The following is a 21,751-nucleotide window of genomic DNA, read 5'->3' on the forward strand; positions in this document are numbered from 1 at the left end:
GGGGTACAATGCTCCCAAGCATTAGACTGATGAGTAGTGAAAGTGTTCTTTGGAGTGAGAGAGCACCATCAGATACCTTTGGGATGAGTTGAAGTGCAATTTGTAATTCAGAACTAATGATCCTCAGTACCTGACCTCAGTACTGCTCTTGTGGCTGAGTGCATTGAAACCCTCACACTAATGTTCCAACATCTAATGTAAAGCACTGCCAGAAGACCAGAGACTGTTATCACAGCAAAGGGAGGAAAAATTCTCTATTAGTACCATTGATTTCCAAACAAATGTTTGATGAGCAGGTGTCTATAAACCTTTGGACAGAGCAGAGGCGCAATCATTATCATAATCGTTTCATAAAAAGTCTGTGAGAACATTCATAGCACCATCCCGTGGTAACTGCAACAGCATCAAGGATGATGAGAAATAAATGTGTCTGTATAGCACCAACTCATTGAGAAGCAACGGCTGTGAGATGTGGCTTTCAGGCTTGTGGATGATGGAAAGCCAGTAAGTCATGATGATAAAGAGTTGAGTGGTAGGCCAGGCTGAAGATGTCTGTTGGGATCCAGCACACACTTCTGTCACAGGCAGAAATGTGACAATTAATAGAAAATGGTTCTTGATTATTCTTCTCCAAAGGCGATACAAGAAAATTTGACCATTTTTGAGTGTCCAAAAGTACTTAAAGTTCAAAGTTTATAATAATCTTTTTCACAGATGATAGAAAAGTATTGTAATTGCTATGGGAACAGACAGACACAATCAGTAAGTAGGCTGCCAGAGAGTGAAAGAAAGAAAGAAAGCAAGAAAGAAAGAAAGAGAGAGAGAGAGAGAGAGAGAGAGAGAGAGAGAGAGAGCACTGCCACTGTGAGATAGCTTCCACATATTCCACATTTTGTTGAAATAGATTAAAGCGTTTTCTATTTGCAAGGGATGCCCGGGTCTTCGTGTCCTTTGCTTCTGTTTCTCCTTAATGGGCTAAGGCCAAATTTAGCCCAGCCAGCCTTCCCAGATCTGTCCCCTGGAAGTATGAAAGTAAAATAAAAACAATCGATAAAATTCTTGTGACTTGTCTTAAAATAAGGTCTCCTTAAATTTCTAACTTAGCCTATGTAGCTGTTATATGTAATGAATGAAAAATGTAGAAAAGTAAACACACAAAAGGCCAAAGTGAAGAAATATATCAATAGGTCACTCCACACCACCCAATACGCTAGTAACAGAGCTGAAAGAAAATTAAGCATTCTCCTGCATCTATAAAAGAGTATTTTATACACAACCATCAAAAAGGAGGTCATTAAAATGCCAAATAGCAGGTGCTCCCACAGAGACAAACAGCATGCAGGTAGGCCATATGACACACAGAGGCATCCCACTCAGGAAGAGAAGTCGGTAGCTGGCTGAATTATATGGAACAGATGGGTTTTATGACAAACTCACATTGATTTTGAGGAAGGTTTCTTCACTCTTGGCCTCTTTCGACGATGAAGGGGCCTAAAGCATGCAGAGTGCACACGCACACACCCAATGCAGACATACACACAAATATATATATATATATATATATATATACATATATATATATATATGTATATACATATATATATATGTATGTATATACATATATATATACATATATATATATATATATATATATATATATATATATACATATATAAGACAACACAAGTGATTATTGCTTACCCCATTCAAATGCAAAGACAACACAGCCTGTTGGGTTTAAAAAGCTCCAGTAGCAAACTCAAGATCAGTAAGTGTTCCTGCAGTGCTCTGAGTCATTAATGGAATATGCCTGCGTTTTTTTCAATGTAATCTCTATATGCCACGTTTGTAGTATGTGATTCCCAACATTTTCCTGTACTTAGGAAAAAAAAACAGAAAAAACATTTTTGAGCTAACAGGTTTTGTGTCTTTTTATACTAAGTACAGAGAAACATATCAGAATCACTGTTCGTTCTAATTGGCTGTATGCTACATATGCAGCAGACAGAGATTAGTTTGATAAACACTGGCGTTTGCCTTTAACTTGTATGGGCCTTATGCCTGACAGAACATTTTCTACAGTTTGGAACATTAGTCTTTCATCGGTCACTCATAGTACATGTTTGTTTGTTTATTTGTCTTTTTGAAGAGGATCGAGTAAGACAAAAATTAAGCAAAGCAATTAGTAAATGCAGAATGAAGTCATACCTGTAATCATTGAAGTTGTTTTGTTCTTTTGGCCCTGCAAAAAATGGGACATCTTGGTTATAAGGAATAAAAGTATTCAAAGACTGGTAACATGCACTTGGCACAATGATGTGTAAGTAGGGACATGGTAAGGTGATTTAAAGTGGAGATGGTGAGGCAGCAATTTTAAGGAGTGTGTACATAATGTATGCAGTAATGTTATGCTAAATAATATGCCAAATATTTTCTTTCCTTTTAATTGAACAGTTTGCATAATTACATAAGTCTCTGAGAATGTCATGACTAGTGGATTGATAATATTGCTATAATGGAAGATGATGACAACACAGCTCTACACGGACCAGACTTTAAAGGATGGGCCGGATTTAATGGTTCTGGGGCACTAGGCAAAAGACAGAAATAGGACCTCTTGGATGTTCATTTTTTAATGAGTGATGCAACTGGATGCATTGCAAAAATAATAAAAATAAAAGTGAACTCATCTTCAATGTAGTTGTTATATCTTTCACAACATGAGACTGTTGTAGTAGTATTATGAGATCTGACATATTTCTAGGCATGTTTAACTTGAGTATTATCTGACTTTGGCAGATCATTTTGTTTGTTTTGAGAAATAATGCGTGAAACAGGTAAAATTATCAGCCAACATAGTGAGATAATTCGGTTCAGAGTAAGATAAAAGTAAAATAATGAGTAATGAGATTACATTTTCCAGGAAGTAATAAGGAACATAATCCTATTACATTTTGAGGAAAGTAATTAGTAACTTGAATGGATTACATTTTTTGAGTAATTATCCCAACACTGGAGCTAGCTATACTAACTGATAAAACAAAGGAAGCGTTGTGAGTGTAGTGACAAACTCTTAGCTTTTCTCTTTCATTTTTGCATTTCATTGCTAAACTTGAACGTTGAATGTGCTGCAGTAATGGTCTTCTATAGTCTATAAGGCTCTCCCTACAGGCAGACCGGAATACTTCTGGTTTAGTCAGGCGTCATTTTTGCGCTAGTTTCGCTCTAGTTTGTCCTGACAGTCTGTTTTAAAGCTCGACTATGATCATTGTACTATGGGGCAAGCTTTTTCTGCCTTATTATTTTACTTTTTAATGTAGTCACATTATCTAGAGTAGGAAGAAAAGTATCCTCTAAGCACTTGATCATAATATCTAATTTGGTAGGATTAGACGGACAGCTGATAGAAGCTGATAATTGTGTGAGGTTTCTGATAAAGCAACCAGCTGTGGAGGAAGTTATAGTCCGCTTAATATGATAGCATGGTGATGAATGTACATTACTACTAAAGCGATTTTCATATGAGATTAGGTAATGATCTGAGACTGCTGTGCTCTGGGGGAGAATGGCTAAGTGATCTATGTTTACACCAAAGGTCAGAATTAAGTCTAAAGTGTGGCTGCAATAATGAGTGGGCCCCTTTATATTTTGAGTGAAACCTACAGAATCTATAATAGATATAAAAGCCTTACTTAGTGGATCTTGTGGTTTATCAAAGTGGATATTAAAATCTCCAACAATTATTACTTTATTTGAAAACGTTATTAAACTTGATAGTAAGTCAAAGAATTCCTGTAAGAACTGAGAATATGGCCCTGGTGGCCTATAGATTGTAAGTAGTGAAAAGGAATTCTTATCGGTTACTCGACCACTTATATTAAAAAAAAGAACTTCAAAAGAAGAGAATTTGTAGCCTACTTTCTGGCTCACACTTAAAGCTTTTGTATGGATGGTTGCTATACCTCCACCCCAGCCACTTAAACGAGGGCTATGCGCATAACTGTAGCCTGTGGAGGTGGCTTCATTTAGACCAAAGTATTCGTTGGGTCTAATCCACGTTTCTGTGAGGCACAGAGCATCTAAATCATGACCGGTAATACTTTAATTTACAATGACGACCTTAGATGTAACAGATCTTATGTTAAGCAGTCCTAGTTTTAGACCAAAGGTGCTGTCACTGCAAACTGGTATACTTGGTCTGATGTTAATCAAATAGAGCAAACTTTCTGAGGATTTTTGATGCTTTGTTTTATTCGGAGAACAGACACAGTCTCAATTGGGTGGAACTTATGTGGCGTCTCAAGGCAGCTTGCAGATGGTCGGTTTAGCCTGTTTGTCTGCTGCCTGGCCTTGGCCCTGGTTTGTCAGCGACTGACTGTCCTACACTGATGCCTATCTGAGAGAGTATGAGCTATGCTACATGAAATGAGAGCAGCACTCTCCCGTGAAGGGTGGATACCGTCCCGACTCAAAAGACCAGGCTTGCACTCAAAAGTAGACCAATTATCTACAAATCCCACATTGTTTTCTGAGCACCACTTGGACAACCAGCAGTTCAGTGACCATAACCTGCTGTAGATCTCAGCGCCACACCGAAATGGGATGGGGCCAGAGCATTTTTAGCATTACAGCATTGGATATCGTCTGGGCTAATTTACACACCTCTTTAATGTTGTCTTGTTTTTTTTTGACTGCTGCAGATGAACGTCATTAGTACCCACATGAATGACTATCCTTAAATATCTACGGCTAACTAGCAGCTTCAGTTTTCATGCCGTAAAATAGAATGACCTATAACCAGAGCTCTTTTAACAGGCGTCTCAGGGGGTGTCGCACTGAGTGGGGCAAACCTGTTGGACACGTGAATGGGACATGAGTGGTGCTCGTGTGGGGTAGCTTTAGCTTTAGCATTGCGGCTATGCCGCCGAGACGTCACCCATTCACCCCGCTGTGAGGGCTCTGCTGCCAGAGTTGAGAGTGTGCTCACTCTTCCTGAGGCACCCGGGGCTTCTAACAGCGAGTCTGAGCCCTGCTGACTAGCCCTGCTCTTTTCTAACTTCCAGATGTATAATCTTCTCTGATTGTATGGACTGAGGAGTGAACGATAATCAATATTTTTTAACAGCTGCAGGTAAACGAACCTGAAAGTGGAAGTTGCAGTCGCCATCATCACCCTTACTTTTTGTGTGCCTGTGTGTAATATACATGCATAAATCCTGTTGCTGTGTGACTAACCTGTATCAGGGCTGCACTGCTTCTGACCTTTGCAGCTGCGCAGCTTCATGAGCTGCAGATGCATGTAGTTGAGTGCACTGCGATCCAGTGAACCAACAGCATTTATCAGCTGCACACAGCAAACAAACACACAAGCAGACATTCATTTTGTAAGTTTGCCATTTATTGAGTTCCCTTATATGGTAAAGGCTAGTAAAAGATAACTTTTTAGTGTGGGTTTCAAAATCATCATCTGGCTGACCATGCTGTGTTTACCTGATAAGGGTCCATGTTGAGGTCAAAGTACTCCAGGAATCCAGTGGCAAACTCACAGAACAGGAAGTTGTGGGTGTCATTGATGGTCCTTAGACACCAGTAGGTGTTATTGTTGGCACTGGTACAGGCACAGAATGGCCCCACTAGTAACATTTCAAATAGAGCAAAACATTTGGAAAACACCCCCAGACATTATGTGCTTTATTAATGTATACAAACCACATATTTTCTATTTTTGTTACCTAATCAAGATTTTGTAATTTGTTACTTAATCACCATATCGTTGCTGTCCAAAGGATCTCCAAAACTTTTCAGAAGAGGGTGAAAACGCTCTTTACTTTCAATGTAAGTTGACGTGAAGAGATTTTATTTGAAGCAATTTTGGAGCAGTTCTATTAGTCTATCATCATGAACTTTTCACATGTAAAATGTGAAGAGTCTAATATGTTTAATATGCCTAATGTAAAAGTCACAATTACTTGACATATATATGTGACATATATGTGTTGCTGTCTAAACAAAACCTTGTATTTCCAAAGTACTTTACAGGAGAAGGCAAAAACATTCTTTCAATGTAAGTTAATGTAACAGGAGTTTATTCCAAGGAATTGCGATGCATTTCTATTGGTTCATTCATTATGAACCTTTGACACATTGTGACACGCTGGCATTGTTATTAAAAAAAAAACAAACAACAAAAAAGCAAACAGAAAAAACTTTAAAAAACTGAGATACAAGTTTTTGTTCTGTCGGCGACGATATATCGCTATATTACCCCATGTATATTACACCAGTTGAAATGATTCAACATATATTCTGTTATGTATCATAGCCGCTGGGATAGGCTCAAGCATCCCCTGCGACCCAGAAAAATAAACAGTTTAAACAATGTGTGTGTGTGCGTGTGTGTGTGTGTGTGTGTGTGTGTGTGTGTGTGTTATGTATCATATTTCTTCTAAACGGGGGTCCAATTTAGCATCGGTTAGCTGGAACAAAGCCTGTGCCATGATGAGTGGCATGTGTGGCTCACTAACTAAGCTCTTGAAAGCTTAGCCAATGTGCTACAGTCACAAACACTGCAGAACAGGTTCGATCTCAGCTTTCTGTCACTCCAACACCAGTCACTTTACTTTTTGCTCTCTCAGACATTAGTTTTTTTAATCATCTAATCTTTTGTAGGCAGAGCAGCAGTTCATCAGAATCAAGTCCGTTCTATGTTGAATAATAATCGTTTAAACTTGTATCAGTGATTTAGCTGGCCAGAATTGCACATGTTATGTGCTGGGTAGAGTTGTTATCATGCTAGCTAAACTAATGCTAACCATGCTAAGATGGTTTAATATTTATTGAAGGAGGTGGTTTCAACGTGTGAGCGCTAAAATAAAGTGCGAGCAGGGGTAGCAGTTTTGGAGAGTTGTTTCGTTGATCGCCGAAAGACACGTGCTCACAATGAGAATGTGCAAAGGAGGGGCGTTGCAGGGTGTGTGAGCGCAAGGGTGGAGAGTTGTTCCATCAGCAGCAAACAACTCTCCTCTTCAAGGTACAAACACCTAGCCTACAGCAAGGTGGAAGTCAATGACGCTGCAGAAATTTTGGGTGCGGCATCTGGGGTGGCCAGTCAGATTTCAGGGTGGGCCTTAGCCACCTTGGCCACCGCGCATGCCCCATGCCAACTTTATAGACAAAAAGATTCAAAATGGTAATAATGTTTAAAAACAGAATTATTTTACCACTTTTATTGTTTTTAGAGAGGTCCAATACACAACTATCCCAAACTAGTCAATGATGATTTTTCTAAAGAATGTCAGTCATTTAATGACACTTTTTGTCATTTTTAGTACACGTTTTTGAGTGTTACACTCAAATGTTAAAGTTGCCCTTCATAGAAAAAGAACTATAACTATTTGTTACAGTTCAGTTAAGTGCACTTTTGGTGTGTGGCCTTTATAAAAAGCCACATCACTTCACTAGAGTATCAAAAATTGTAAGTTGATAACTAATTTAATTGACAGGGACAGCCTTAGGTAAGAGTAAACACTAAAGTGTGCAGGGTAATGGACAGGGTTTGTAGAACCATGGCCTATTGTCATTCAAAGATTTGGGCTGCAGTGTCTTACTTGTCCAGAAGGGGGCAGTCTGCCAGTGCTGGTTATTGTGAGTAAAACAGGTAAGGCCGGGCATGCTGCAGGTGTCATTGTTCCGGAGACGCTTCAGCATCTTCCGCAGCTTCTTCCTGCGCTTTTGTTCCTTCAGTAGCCACTGCTTCTTATCTTTAGACGCCAGTCTATTGACGTGTCAAGGTCAATGTAAGAGGAGTTGTCAATTAAAAACAATCTGAATAAAATTAACCTTCACAATGAATCTGCATAGTTTTTAAAGTCTCCTACTGGTTTCTCTTGCAGTAAGAAAAGATGGTCCACCCTCATTTATATGCATAAGTTTCCATATAATGTTTTAATAATATAACATTATTATATATAGGTCTTTGAAAAAGCTTCCTTCCTCCTCTTTTAATAGAATTTTTAAAAAATCTTTTAAACACTATGCATAGTTTGCTCTTATTCAGTTAAGGGTATTTTTTTATTGTTTTGGCTTGTTTGTTTTTTAAAATATTATTTAACTAATATAATCAATAGTGACAGCCCCGTTTGTGCTTTATTTACTTATCTCACTTAATTTATTTGCTTATTTAACAGGGACAATATATAAGTTCATTTGTAACTGTGACTCACCTTAGAGAACGCATGTGCTCTGACTTGAGTCTGAGTGACATGTTCTTGTACTGATAACTTAAACACAAAAGAATGCACTGCATTACAAATCAAATAAAAAGTAACATGGTCTATAGTAAACATGGGATTAGTGAATGGAGTTATTGCATGAAGCACAGTTGTTCACTGAGCTTTATTGTCCAATAAAATTATACCTTATCTCTAATTGGTATGACAAATAAATCCTCTTCTGCGAAATCAATCTGCATACTCACATTTTGTGGTTGCATTCACACTCTTTTGGCCGAAACTTTTTCAGGTGACTTTTGACCTCTCTCAGGTTCTTTATCTTGGTCTGTAGAGTCTCAATCTATTTACAGAGGAAGAGGAAGAGGAATAAAACCAGCACAACATGGTATTCCCTTTCTAAGAATATTAACAATAAAGAAGTAAAACCTTACCTCATGCTCAATGTGTAGTTTGTGGTCTTTCCAGGCCTGTAGTGATTTGTACAGTCCATCATCGCATTTCACTGTGTCATTTATTAGTATTGAACACCTGAAATAAGCACTATGTTGAAATTCTGAACAAACTTCACTGCAGTTTAAAGGTTTACAGTACTACAATTAGATGTTGGCAGCAGGGCTGTTTTTTGAGTTTATTGTCATGGTATCCATGACATGGTGAAATCCACACCATGGGACATCACACAGGCATTCACTTTTATACTGGTTTACCTACTACCTCAAGTTAAATATGTTCATGTGTTAAAGCGTACACGGAGCATTGTACCAAATTAGCTCAAACCGAATTAAATCAAACCAAATTAGTCTGAAGTCCCACAGTAAAAACTATGGTAACACTTTATTTTGAGTGGTCCTTTTAGATGAAACAAACACTCAACGAACTCTCAGTAGCATGTCAAAAACATATGAGAGTTAGGATTAGGTTTAGGGTTGAGGCTATGGTTAGGGTTAGGATTAGGGCCAGGGTTAGGGTTAAGTTTTGGGTAAGGTCAAGTAAGGTTAGGTTTTGTGTAATGGAAGTAACATATTAACAATACATCTACTTAATGTAAGTAATGTATCAACAGTACATCTACAAGATATTTACTTCAGTGTATTCAAATGCTTCGATATTGCTACTTCACTGATATGTTGTGGATGTGTTACTGATAATCTGTTAAACCGAACATAGTAATTAAGATAGTAATAAGCTAAATATATACAAAATCATCATTTACAGTGTGCTTTCTATTGGGCTGTGGCTGTCCTACCCCTTCCCCTAAATTTCAATTTATGAAGACAATACTTCCATGAATATTTTAAAAATTAAAAATATCTTTTTGATTTTTTAAAGTGAAGATGAAAGATTTCATGAGTTTACTGAATGAAATGAAAAACAACGCTGTCTCAAGTTTTCTAGTCACCACCAAAACACAAAGAGTCTTAGTCCATAGGTAGTGCCTTATTTTAGCCACAACCCTGTGTTTTAGAGCAGGAAGTGAGACTGCATCTCTGTTCCTAGATCCTACTGTTTTGAAGTAAAGGTGTCCCAGAAAATCAGAGTGTAACCTTAAGAATTATCATGATTGAGACATATTTTCTGCAATTAAGTAAACATTAAACATTATTTGAACTGATTATTTAATTCTGTTCATTATATAGAATTACCAATCAGAGTAGGGTTACATAGAATAGATGACTGTGGCAGCGAGGCTGTGTGCACTCATCTGGGTTCTTTGTAGGCTACTAACAGTTATTTGTTTGGGCTTAGGCTAAACGACCAGGCTAACATAGCTAGTTCAGTTGTCAGAGCACAGTGCTAATGCTAGCTAGCATACTTTTCACATTCTACAGCAGGCAGAAAGGACACATATTCACCTGCCATTTATAAATGACCCAAAGACACTATTTTAGTTCAGATGGTTCTCTACTGATTTTGTTTTGTATTGCTATTTTACATTACAGTCTATGGCGAGTGTCATTTGTTTTCCCCCAGAAAGGGACAGGGATACGTTGCAAGCCAAAGTTCCTGGATGTGCCAATGTGATGTATAGGGGTCAATCAAAGCAAAAGGATTTTATTCTAAATCGAGGTCAGTTAAAAAGTTAAAACATGTATTTAACTCTGTCCTTGAACCTATTTAGTAGAATAATCTATTTATGGACACAATGGAGTACATTTCTTAACATCTTCCATTCCCAACAACCAAAAGCATATCTGTCTCTAACCTGTAGGTAACTTTAAGGGCTGCAGGCAGCATGAGGTTGTTGTCTGTAGGTTCCATTCCGCTGAACTCTTCATTGCCTTCATAAGTGGCCTGTTTTCTGTCCAGTGTGTGACTGATATTCTTTGGTGTGATGGGCTGGTAGCCATCTTCCAGATCCAAAGTGTAAACACTACTGTCCAAGTAAGGTGGGAGTGCCCGGGCCCAGCGATTCCGAGACAAACTCTTTTTTGGCTTCAGTTCTGAATAGAATGAGACAATGAAATGCATGTATTTCATATATCACATATTCTGAGGCACTATATTGTACAGGAGGAATGGAACACCATTCTGCCAAAAGAGAATCCTCCAATTGGTGTGGAAAATGCTGTATAACATCTTGGTCCAAAATCTCTCATAACTGTTCAACTGGATTGAGATCTGGTGACTGCGAAGGCCACACTATTTGATTTATGTAATTTCTATACTCATCAAATCATTTACTGACCAATCGTACCCTCACTGTAAAAAGTGGCTCGTCAGATCTACTTCACTAAACTAAACGTACTTAACTAAAATTACTTCATGTGGTAACAAACTATTGAACTAGTTTTATTCAACTTAAAACTACATTGATTGAAATTATCATTAATTCAAAGTATTTATTTAGGTTGAATAAAACTAGTTCATTTACTTGTTACCACATGAAGTAATTTTTTAAGTAAATCTGATGAGCCACTTTTTATAGTGCTGTGGATAGGCCTATTGTCATCCTGGAAGAGACCACTGCCATCCGAATAGAAACGATTCATCATAAGATAAGAGGGATAACTTTGTATTGATCTTCAGTGACCCTTCCCTCTAAGGGGACCCAAACCATGGCAAAAAATGCCCCTCATAGCACAACAGAGCCTCTGGACGCCTACACTTTAGGAGACAAGCATTCAGGTATTCAGGTCTGTTCTGTCATTGTGTACGCCACTTGCACTTGCCTACTTGTGTAGAATATGGTGAAGGTTTTTTTTCTGATCATGTAGTGCATTGACCTGCAGCGAACTCTTTTTATTTTCTTTACATATTACTCTAATACATGACAATCACAGTCACAGGCACTGTGCAGACACAGACACAGGCACAACTGCATTACCTTTTTCAGTGTGCAAGTCATCTACAGTATTACCAAACTCAGCCACATGATGGAGATATTGTATTTGATAATTTATGATGGTTCTAACAAACGAATATGAAAGAGACAATTCATTCAGATAAATATAAATAACTCACACTGATATGCATTTTCAAATGTGGTATAGACAACTATGTTTGATTAGATCAGGAACAAAAACAAGTTTTTGAATTCTCAAAACATGTTTGAGACATACTCCTCTTGGTGAGCATCTTCTTTCTCTTGAAAGGCACAGCAGGCTCACAGTCACAGTGCCGTGAAGGTGATCCACGCTGGTACAGTTGAGCATTACTGGACATCAGGCCCTGAGCATGGGGGGCATAGAGACCTGCCATACTCTTACACTTATACAACCTCAGCATGCCTGAGGGGTCTTCCACACACTGCCACTTCTGTAGAGTGAGGGGAGAGAGTGTTAGAAAGACTTGAAAGACTCTGTCCTTTCGTCTGTGCATGTATGCGTATGTGCGTGTGTGTGTGTGTGTGTGTGTGTGTACACTGAGTTGCCAGTTTATTAGATACACCTTTCTCATACTTACACCAAAATTTAGTCATTGTTTAACCCTACATCAGTGTTTAGTTTCTGTTCATTGAATGGGGCTGGAGAGGGGCTAATAAATTATGCAGCAACAGGTGGACTACAGTCAGTAACTGTAAACCAACAAAGTGCAACTATATGGTAGATATTTCTACTAAAATGGCCATTTTGTGTGGAGACAAGGTAGGTGCCTTGTACCTTCTCAATGTATGTGTATGTGTTATATGTGTGTTAGGAAAGGTTATGGGATAGACCTAAATGCAGGTACACACAAATTCATATGGGAGTCATTAGAAGGAGCCAATGGTATTTAGTTTCTTCCAGATGGTTTCTGGGGGCTGTTACTAATTCTTGTTGATCATTGCTGCCCATTAGCTTGTATCCATCAGAGTGACTTTTAGCGCTAAATATATATGCTTTGCGCCTATGCCATTTTCTGCAAATAAAAAAAGTTTTGGTTTATTGATTTAAAAAAAAAATTGACTTTTTCCATCTCTAATTCCCACTATGTCAAAACCTATGTAGCTTTGGCCTCCCTTTCTCCCCTAAATTATTATTATTGTTTTTTCTATGAGAACCATTATGTGAGAGACAATGTTTCTCTATCATACAGAGCTGTTTGAGCACATTTCCTTTAGATAAGCTGTAGCTTATTCTGGACATCTATCTCTGTAAGTGCTAAAAAGCAGTATTCTTTTAAAAAATGCTCTCATCGCCTCCTCAGTCCAATTATACCTACGGCCATGCTCTTACATTTTGACTTGCCCAATCTAATATCCCAAATGGTGCCCTAAGCACTGCAGTCGTCCACATATTGCTGACATCTACAACATGTAGACTTATAGGGCACGAGACATTGAGGGTACTTGGCTTTAATGTGTGACTCATGCAATGTGTGGGCTCTGTATGTGTCGTGTGCTGCGTTTCGTCATACTTTTTAATGAGCTTATTTGCTTATCTACAGTATCTGAATTTAGATTACAAACATACTGTAGCTCAATGACAAGTTAAATTAATAAACAAATGCATTTTTACTCACATCTGAATATCTTTCCCTCTGCCATGTTGGTCATACAGCTGTAAACAAACCTGTCCATTCTGACTGGTCCTTGACTGTATTTCATTGAATTTGGGGTAATGGGCCACTGCTGAGTCTGCATCAGTGCTGTCCTCTCTGAAGGCCACAGTAGGGGTGCATAGAGAGCACTAGTGCACACCATTTGAACCGCAAAATGAGAAATGAGACACCCTGCAGCAGTCCTCACATGCATGCACAGTTGTGGACTGTAGAACGAGTAACAGCCCTCCTTCTGGAGACCTACCTTTCTGCAGGTTTCCTCTCCAACCCAAGTCTATCACAACTCCTTCAGCTAATCAAGATGCATCTGAGGACAATAATTGGATTGATCACATGGGGTCTATTAGGATTGGAGTCTGCAGGAAGGTAGATCTTTAGGAGCAGGGTTGGTGACCACTAATCAAGGATATAAGTGGATTCATAGCAGAACTAACCCTAATCGAAATGAAGAATGAAGAATGCCTCCAAAGTAAGCAAAACACAATTCATGTGCAAATGTGCAGTTTTAGGTGTTAATATTAATCACAGAAGTGTCAAGTTGAAGTCTCCCCCCATTAGCATTTTTATATGCTGGCAGCCATGCAGCCGAGCAGATTCAGTGTGATGACAATGAGCATTTCAATGAGCGTCAAAGAGCATAGGTGCAAAGTCTGCAAGACAGTGAGTCCAAGATTTAAATTGGGCATTTGTGTTTGCTGTAAGAGGCTTGTGAGGGAAATCTGCCACATGACACTAAATGTATGCGGAAATGTTTTTTTTTTTCCCCAAAAAATCCAACATATGTTTTGGCAACATTACAGGTATTAACAAGCAATTTATCTGCTAAAATTGATCAGCAAAAAACTTCTGTTGACAATTCATAAAATTTTGGAGACCACATTAATATATTTTCTGAGGCGTTAAAACATTTTTCATAAAAAATCCTTCGAAACGCCGCTAATAATTTCAACACATTACCCAGTACTTAGTAAAAGCACCGAAAACATGATGACACAAAACAGTTATAGTAGGAACCAATAAGCTGGTGCTTCTTTGTGTGGTCTTCTGTCTTGTATTGGTCTTGGATGTGTTATGTATCCCGAGCTAATTGTGCATTTTATGGTCTATTACTGTAGACAATAATTTCTCTGTACTTAGACAAGAACAGAAAACCAAATAGCTTCTATTATAAGTGTGCTATCGGTGAATCGATTTTTTTTTTTTTCTTTTTGTCTAGGGTAATCGATCATACAATACAGTGTGGTAGATTGACATTAGGTTGAAAAATGATGATAAGTACTTCTTGATCAATAAGAGACTTGATTGGTGTGTGTATATGTGTATAGTCTATGTGTATGTGTGCACATATATGTACCTGTCCCGGCTGCTTACAGGGAGTCTGATATTCTGCTTTCTGGCAGAGATCTCTAACTCGCTGGTACTTCGGCAGAGCGTTCTCCTGCATCTCCTCCTTTCCATCTGACAGCTTATGCAGAAGCTTCCTGTAAGGTTACAGGGAGACATGACTTACTCAAACCCACAGCTACCATACAAAGACAACAGAGCATCAGCTGAAGCTTTGCTAAAACACCAATGTGTCAGATATCAGAGTGCCATCTGGTGTCTCTTTAATGGACAGTCCTATAATCAATTTCCAGATAAGGTCTTCTTTCTCTGAGATACAGTATAAGGTTGAGTGATTCTGAGTTCAATTAAAAATGCATAGGCACATCTGGCCCAATTCCACATACTCACCCTCTCTCTACCAGAAAAGAATCCCTCCATACTTTCCCCTTCTTGTTAAACTGAAACCTTGAAACATAAAGACAGTTAAGAATAACCACAACTGAACAGAACACAAATCTACTCTGCACACAATGACTGCACAAAGGTGTAAAATATTCATATTTATATCTATATCCATATTTTAAAGTAAATTAGTAGTAGAACAAAATGTACAATTTTTTCTTTTTAACGTACAAACTTGATGCAAAAATGAACTAAACTAATATAACGATTGCCCAATACTATCGTCAGATATTGACGACCCATGGTTTTAATATTATAAGTGAAAATATCATCTGCATGTTGCCCACAGTTAGCAATTTTTTTTTTGGCTGTGGCATTACTGGAATTCAAACTTGGAACCTCCCAATAAGAGCCACCCTCTGTTTAACTATATGACACATATGACAGCAATACAGGTTGAACTACTCAATGTGAACTCAAAATAACATTATGGTTAAAATAACAAACATGTAGCATGAAAATAACTTTATAACATGAAAGCTTTTATCAAAATAACTAAAGAGTTACAAGAAAAATAAGAATTCATTAACAGAAACCAAAAGTGATAAAATTAGCAAGTAACTCTGCCCAAAGTGCTACAATATTTATGTTATGTAAAACTCAATTACTGTTGGTCATTTCAGTGTGGCAATTGAGAATTGACAATTACAACCCCATTTCCAAAAAAGTTGGGATGCTGTACAAAATGTAAATAAAGACAAAATTCAATGATGTGCAAATCATTTAAGCCCTATATTTAATTGAAAATAGTATAAAGACAACAAATCAAATGTTACAATTGAGAAATTTTATTGTTTTTTGAAAAATATATGCCCATTTTGAATTTGATGCCAACAACATGTTTACCAATGTGTTTCATCACCTATTCTTTTAACAACACTCTGTAAGCATTTGGGAACTGAGGAGAAAGTGAAATGTTTTCCCGTTCTTGTTTGATATAGGATTTCAGCTGCTTATCAGTTTGGGGTCTCCTTGGTCAAATTTTTCATTTTATAATGTGTCAAATGATATCAGTGGTGACAGGTCTGGACATCAGGCAGGCAAGTTTAACACACGGACTCTTTTAATATGGAGCAATGCAGCTGTAATACATGCAGAATGTGGTTTAGCATTGTCCTGCTGACTTAAGCAAGGCCTTTCCTGAAAAAGACGTTGTCTAGATGGCAGCATATGTTGCCAAAACATGTATATATCATTCAGCATTATTGGTGCCTTCACAGATGTGCAGGCCACCCATACCATATGCACTAATGCACCCCTATACTATTATGGCTTTTGAACTATGCACTGATAACAACTGAGTGGTCTTTAACCTGGAGGACACAGTGTCCACGATTTCTAAAAAGAATTTAAAATTTTGATTCGTCAGACCACAGGACACTTTTCCACTTCACCTCAGTCCATTTTAATGAGCTCAGGCCCAGAGAAGGTGGCAGCATTCCTGGATCCTGTTTATATATGCTTTCTTCTTTGCATTTAAGAGTTTTAATCAGCATTTGTGGATGCAGCGCCAAACTGTTTTCATAGACAGTGTTTTTCATAAGTTTTTCTGAGCCCATGCAGTGATTTCCACTACAGAATCATGTCCATTTTTATTGCAGTGCCATCTGAAGGCCCAAAGATCATGGTCAGCAAATACTGGTTTTTGGTCTTGTCTCTTGCATACAGAGATTTCTCCAGATTCTCTAAATTTTTTAATGATATTATGTACCGTAGATGATGAAAAACAAAAGTTCTTTGCTATTTTATGTTGAGAAATGTTATTCTTGAATTGTTGCACTATTTGCCTGGGCAGTCCTTCACAGAGTGGTGAACCCCTCCTCATCTTTACTTCTGAAAGACTCAGCCTCTCTGAGATGCTCATTTTATAGACAATCATGTTGTTGACCTGTTGCCAATTAACCAGCAGGTGTTTTTTTAAGCATTACACAACTTTACCTGCCCTTTGTTGCCCCCGTCCCAACTTTTTTAGAATGTGTTGTTGGCATCAAATTCATGGCCAAAAAATGGCCATATATTAAAACAATACAATTTCTCAGTTTCAACATTTGATATGTTGTCTTTGTACTATTTTCAATTAGATATAGGGTTTAAATGATTTGCACATCATTGCATTGTATATCTGTCAGTAAAGTATCACTAGAGTCTAAAATCATCATCAGCATCCTCTTTAACGGCTTAGTCCAGATAGGGTCGCGGTGGAGTCTAAAATTACAACCTAAAATATAAATATAAAATTATAACTGCTGTTCCGACAACACTTTATTTTGTTGAGATTAGTAGGACAAAGCTACACTGATGCCTAAATGTGAAATTACTTAATAACATGACAAAATAGCATAAGTCCACTGCTGAACAACTGGAATAAAAACAGAATGAAGTATTACATTTTTGTACCTGTTAATTGGTCTAGCAGTGTCCAGCAGTTTCAGAATAGATTTCCCATCCATGTCCACAGGAATGTCTACTCCAGCCATATCAAGTAGAGTGGGAGCTAAGTCAACATTGAGAACTATGTGGGAGTTACTGAAAAAGAAAACAGAAATTAATAATGACCAATTCTAGCAGTACAGGAACCCTTTGAGAAAGATGGAGAACTGACATTTTGTCTTGCATTTTACAGCCATTTTAAACAGAATTATAAATGGCTTCTAATGAAGTGCCTTTTACATAAATGGAATCTATGTCTGATCTGTAACTCACATGGCACCTGCTTCCACATCTGGCCCTCGTATGTAAAAAGGCACACGAATGTCAAACTCATAGGGCATGGACTTTCCTTTGACAAGGCCAAACTGGCCGATGTGGTAGCCATGGTCAGACATGTAGATAACATAGGTGTTGTCCAGTTCACCCGTCTCCACCAGCATATTGTATATCTCAATAAAAAAGAAACATGCACACAAGCATTAATATATGAAATCAAAGGTCAAAGAGCATTTGGCATTTTCTCCCCACATTCTCCCTGATAACATTTCAGATTTAACTGCCACAGAAAGGAAAACTGTATTAACATTGGCATATTTTAATAAGAAGAGGTACATGGAACTGACATACTGTGAACCTCAAAACACTGTCTCCTCCTTCAAATACAAATCCTGCATTTGCAAAAGAGGGTGGTAAAATGGGCCAATTCCCAAATCCTAAACTGTTATGTATCTTGACTCTTGAATATTTAGACCCCCAAAATTTACACACACTAGACCACATTCCAGCCCTGCAGGACACAACGACAAAGTAGCAACAGCAATTGAAATGGTGGAGTATTTGAAGAAATTATACCCTTGCAGGCTGTGAAGAGAGGGGCAGTTCCAGTTGCAACCTGTGAGTAGCTAGCCATGCTGTGTGACATTATCCACTTTTTGAATGTTGAAGCCAGATTATCTTAAATTGAAACTTCCATAGTGAGCAACAACTTTAATTTACTTGGTGTTGTTGAGATCAAAAGCAAGTATTTAGTATAGGTAACATTAGCTACTGGCAAGCTCCAAGTATCTAGTATAGTTAATTAAATAGTTTGATAAACAAGCTCATTAACACAGAGGTTTATTTTATTTTCCTGCCTATGTCTACATTTGACTTGTTTAATGAATGAACCCTAATCCTATATTAACCAAGAATGTGAAACATTTCACTTTCAAAACTACAACAACTGGTCTGGTAAGTTCCCAAACACTTACAAAGTGTTAAAAGAAGAGGTGATGAAACACACTGGTAAACATGCCCCTGCCCCAACTTTTTTGGAATGTGTTGTTGGCATCAAATTCAAAATGGGCATTTATTTAAAAAAAAAACAATCAAATGTCTTAATTTCAACATTTGATATGTTGTCTTTGTAGTATTTTCCTTTAAAAATATGGTTTAAATGATTTGCATATCATTGCATAGTATTTTTCTTTATATTTTGCACAGCGTCCCAAGTTTTTTGGAATTGGGGTTGTACCTTTTTGCTGTACTGTGGTTTAATATTGGTCAATTCTTTTTGGCAAACCGTCTTCAATTTTCCAAGGTTATGAGGGTCCCTCTGATGGATTCGCCATTTTAAAGTTTTCTAGTCAGGAGATTATCTAGGCCATGCAAGCACCTTCACTCTCTTTTTTAAGAAACTGACTTGTGCGGTTTTGGCTGTATGTGTTTACTGTCTTGTTGAAATGTCTGTCTCCTCCCTAGATTCACTTTCTTGGCCAATGAGATTAACTTCTCCTTTAATATGTCCCAGTACATAGCTCCATTCATGTTTCCTACATGTTTTTTACATGTAATGCCCTAATACCACTTGCAGAGAAACAGCCCTAAATCATGATTCTCCCACCTCTGTATATCATACTCACAACCATACTTTCTCCAAACATGACCAATTGAATGATTGCCGAAGAGTTCTATTTTTGTTCCTGTATGACTAGAGCACATTGTTCCAAAAGTGTTCTGATTTGTCTAAATGCTCATGTGCAAATTTACATATGCATCTCTGCTTCTTTTGGCAGTTTTGCCTGGGGTTCAGAAATGGAGATGACTAAACTATCAGGAATTAAATATTTTTCTCAAATCACCATTTTTTTTCTTTGGAAGAAAAACAGCCCCACAGAATCACAGATCCACCACCATAAGTAACAGTCGAAATGAGGTACTTTTTTGCATGGCTATCTTTGTGTCCACACCAAAATCACCTCTAGTGTTTGTTGCCAAAAACCTCTATTTATTATCTGACCACAGAACACAGTCCCACTGAAAGTTTCAGTAACGTCTGGCAAAAGCAACCCCCCAATAAAAACACACATACAAATATTTGTTTTATGACAAGATTTAGTTTTTTTTTTTCAAATAGCATACCTTAAATGAAATAGATTTTTGCTAATATTTTGAATGAAGGATCAAATATTTTTACAGCTCATTTTCTCATGATTACCAGGGGTGCCAATATTTTTGGAGGGCACTGTATTTCTATATAGTGTCTGAATATTTTTTCAATTTCATTTTTTAAACACAATCTTTGATTATGCTTATGAATATATATACACTGCTCAAAAAAATAAAGGGAACACTTAAACAACACAATATAACTCCAAGTAAATCAAACTTCTGTGAAATCAAACTGTCCACTTAGGAAGCAACACTGATTGACAATCAATTTCACATGCTGTTGTGCAAATGGAATAGACAACAGGTGGAAATCATTGGCGATTAGCAAGACACACTCAATAAAGGAGTGGTTCTGCAGGTGGGGACCACAGACCACTTCTCAGTACCTACGCTTTCTGGCTGATGTTTTGGTCACTTTTGAATGTTGGTGGTGCTTTCACACTCGTGGTAGCATGAGACGGACTCTACAACCCACACAAGTGGCTCAGGTAGTGCAGCTCATCCAGGATGGCACATCAATGCGAGCTGTGGCAAGAAGGTTTGCTGTGTCTGTCAGCGTAGTGTCCAGAGCCTGGAGGCGCTACCAGGAGACAGGCCAGTACACCAGGAGACGTGGAGGAGGCCGTAGGAGCAACCCAGCAGCAGGACCGCTACCTCCGCCTTTGTGCAAGGAGGAACAGGAGGAGCACTGCCAGAGCCCTGCAAAATGATCTCCAGCAGGCCACAAATGTGCATGTGTCTGCACAAATGGTTAGAAACCGACTCCATGAGGATGGTATGAGGGCCCGACGTCCACAGATGGGGGTTGTGCTCACAGCCCAACACCGTGCAGGACGCTTGGCATTTGCCAGAGAACGCCAGGATTGGCAAATTCGCCACTAGCACCCTGTGCTCTTCACAGATGAAAGCAGGTTCACACTGAGCACATGTGACAGACGTGACAGAGTCTGGAGACGCCGTGGAGAGCGATCTGCTGCTTGCAACATCCTTCAGCATGACCGGTTTGGCAGTGGGTCAGTAATGGTGTGGGGTGGCATTTCTTTGGAGGGCCGCACAGCCCTCCATGTGCTCGCCAGAGGTAGCCTGACTGCCATTAGGTACCGAGATGAGATCCTCAGACCCCTTGTGAGACCATATGCTGGTGCGGTTGGCCCTGGGTTCCTCCTAATGCAGGACAATGCTAGACTTCATGTGGCTGGAGTGTGTCAGCAGTTCCTGCAAGATGAAGGCATTGAAGCTATGGACTGGCCCGCCCGTTCCCCAGACCTGAATCCGATTGAGCACATCTGGGACATCATGTCTCGCTCCATCCACCAACGTCACGTTGCACCAAAGACTGTCCAGGAGTTGGCGGATGCTTTAGTCCAGGTCTGGGAGGAGATCCCTCAGGAGACCATCCGCCACCTCATCAGGAGCATGCCCAGGAGTTGTAGGGAGGTCATACAGGCATGTGGAGGCCACACACAATACTGAGCCTCATTTTGACTTGTTTTAAGGACACTACATCAAAGTTGGATCAGCCTGTAGTGTTAATGTTGGTTAATAAATTTGATTTCCATTAATGATTTTTGTGTGATTTTGTTGTCAGCACATTCAACTTTGTACAGAACAAAGTATTCAATGAGTATTTCATTCATTCAGATCTAGGATGTGTTATTTGAGTGTTCCCTTTATTTTTTTGAGCAGTGTATATATATATTTACAAAAGACATGTCTGTACAAAAGACAGTCAAAACACGTGTATAAATTTGAAGTGAATATACGCACTGTAATCATTTTCCCTCATCATTAGCTTTTATTAAACACTTCAGTTCCTATTACCAGGATTGTAAGCAAATCTGACTTTGAAAGTTTTTCTAGAATGGTGCAATCACTCTGAATGACTTTATTTA

At 38.4% G+C, this 21,751-nt stretch overlaps 1 protein-coding gene across 1 annotated transcript in view; it reads right to left on the reverse strand.

Moving 5' to 3' along the window:
• Positions 1–843: 843 nt before the first annotated feature.
• sulf2a (sulfatase 2a) overlaps positions 844–21,751 on the reverse strand; it is a 28,306-nt gene continuing 7,398 nt past the window's right edge. Inside the window, exons 7-21 of the mRNA XM_036559977.1 lie at positions 17,703–17,878; positions 17,397–17,525; positions 14,946–15,002; positions 14,566–14,692; positions 11,792–11,987; positions 10,435–10,672; positions 8,663–8,759; positions 8,477–8,571; positions 8,223–8,279; positions 7,608–7,774; positions 5,491–5,633; positions 5,236–5,344; positions 2,209–2,242; positions 1,438–1,491; positions 844–1,018 (exon numbers count right to left, since the gene is read on the reverse strand). Of these exons, the coding sequence (XP_036415870.1) occupies positions 988–1,018; positions 1,438–1,491; positions 2,209–2,242; positions 5,236–5,344; positions 5,491–5,633; positions 7,608–7,774; positions 8,223–8,279; positions 8,477–8,571; positions 8,663–8,759; positions 10,435–10,672; positions 11,792–11,987; positions 14,566–14,692; positions 14,946–15,002; positions 17,397–17,525; positions 17,703–17,878 (1,710 nt within the window). The 3' untranslated portion in view covers positions 844–987. The remainder of the gene's footprint in view (positions 1,019–1,437; positions 1,492–2,208; positions 2,243–5,235; positions 5,345–5,490; positions 5,634–7,607; positions 7,775–8,222; positions 8,280–8,476; positions 8,572–8,662; positions 8,760–10,434; positions 10,673–11,791; positions 11,988–14,565; positions 14,693–14,945; positions 15,003–17,396; positions 17,526–17,702; positions 17,879–21,751) is intronic.

Source organism: Colossoma macropomum, unplaced genomic scaffold (genome assembly GCF_904425465.1).
Source record: "Colossoma macropomum unplaced genomic scaffold, Colossoma_macropomum, whole genome shotgun sequence".
NCBI classification, from domain to species: Eukaryota; Metazoa; Chordata; class Actinopteri; order Characiformes; family Serrasalmidae; genus Colossoma; species Colossoma macropomum.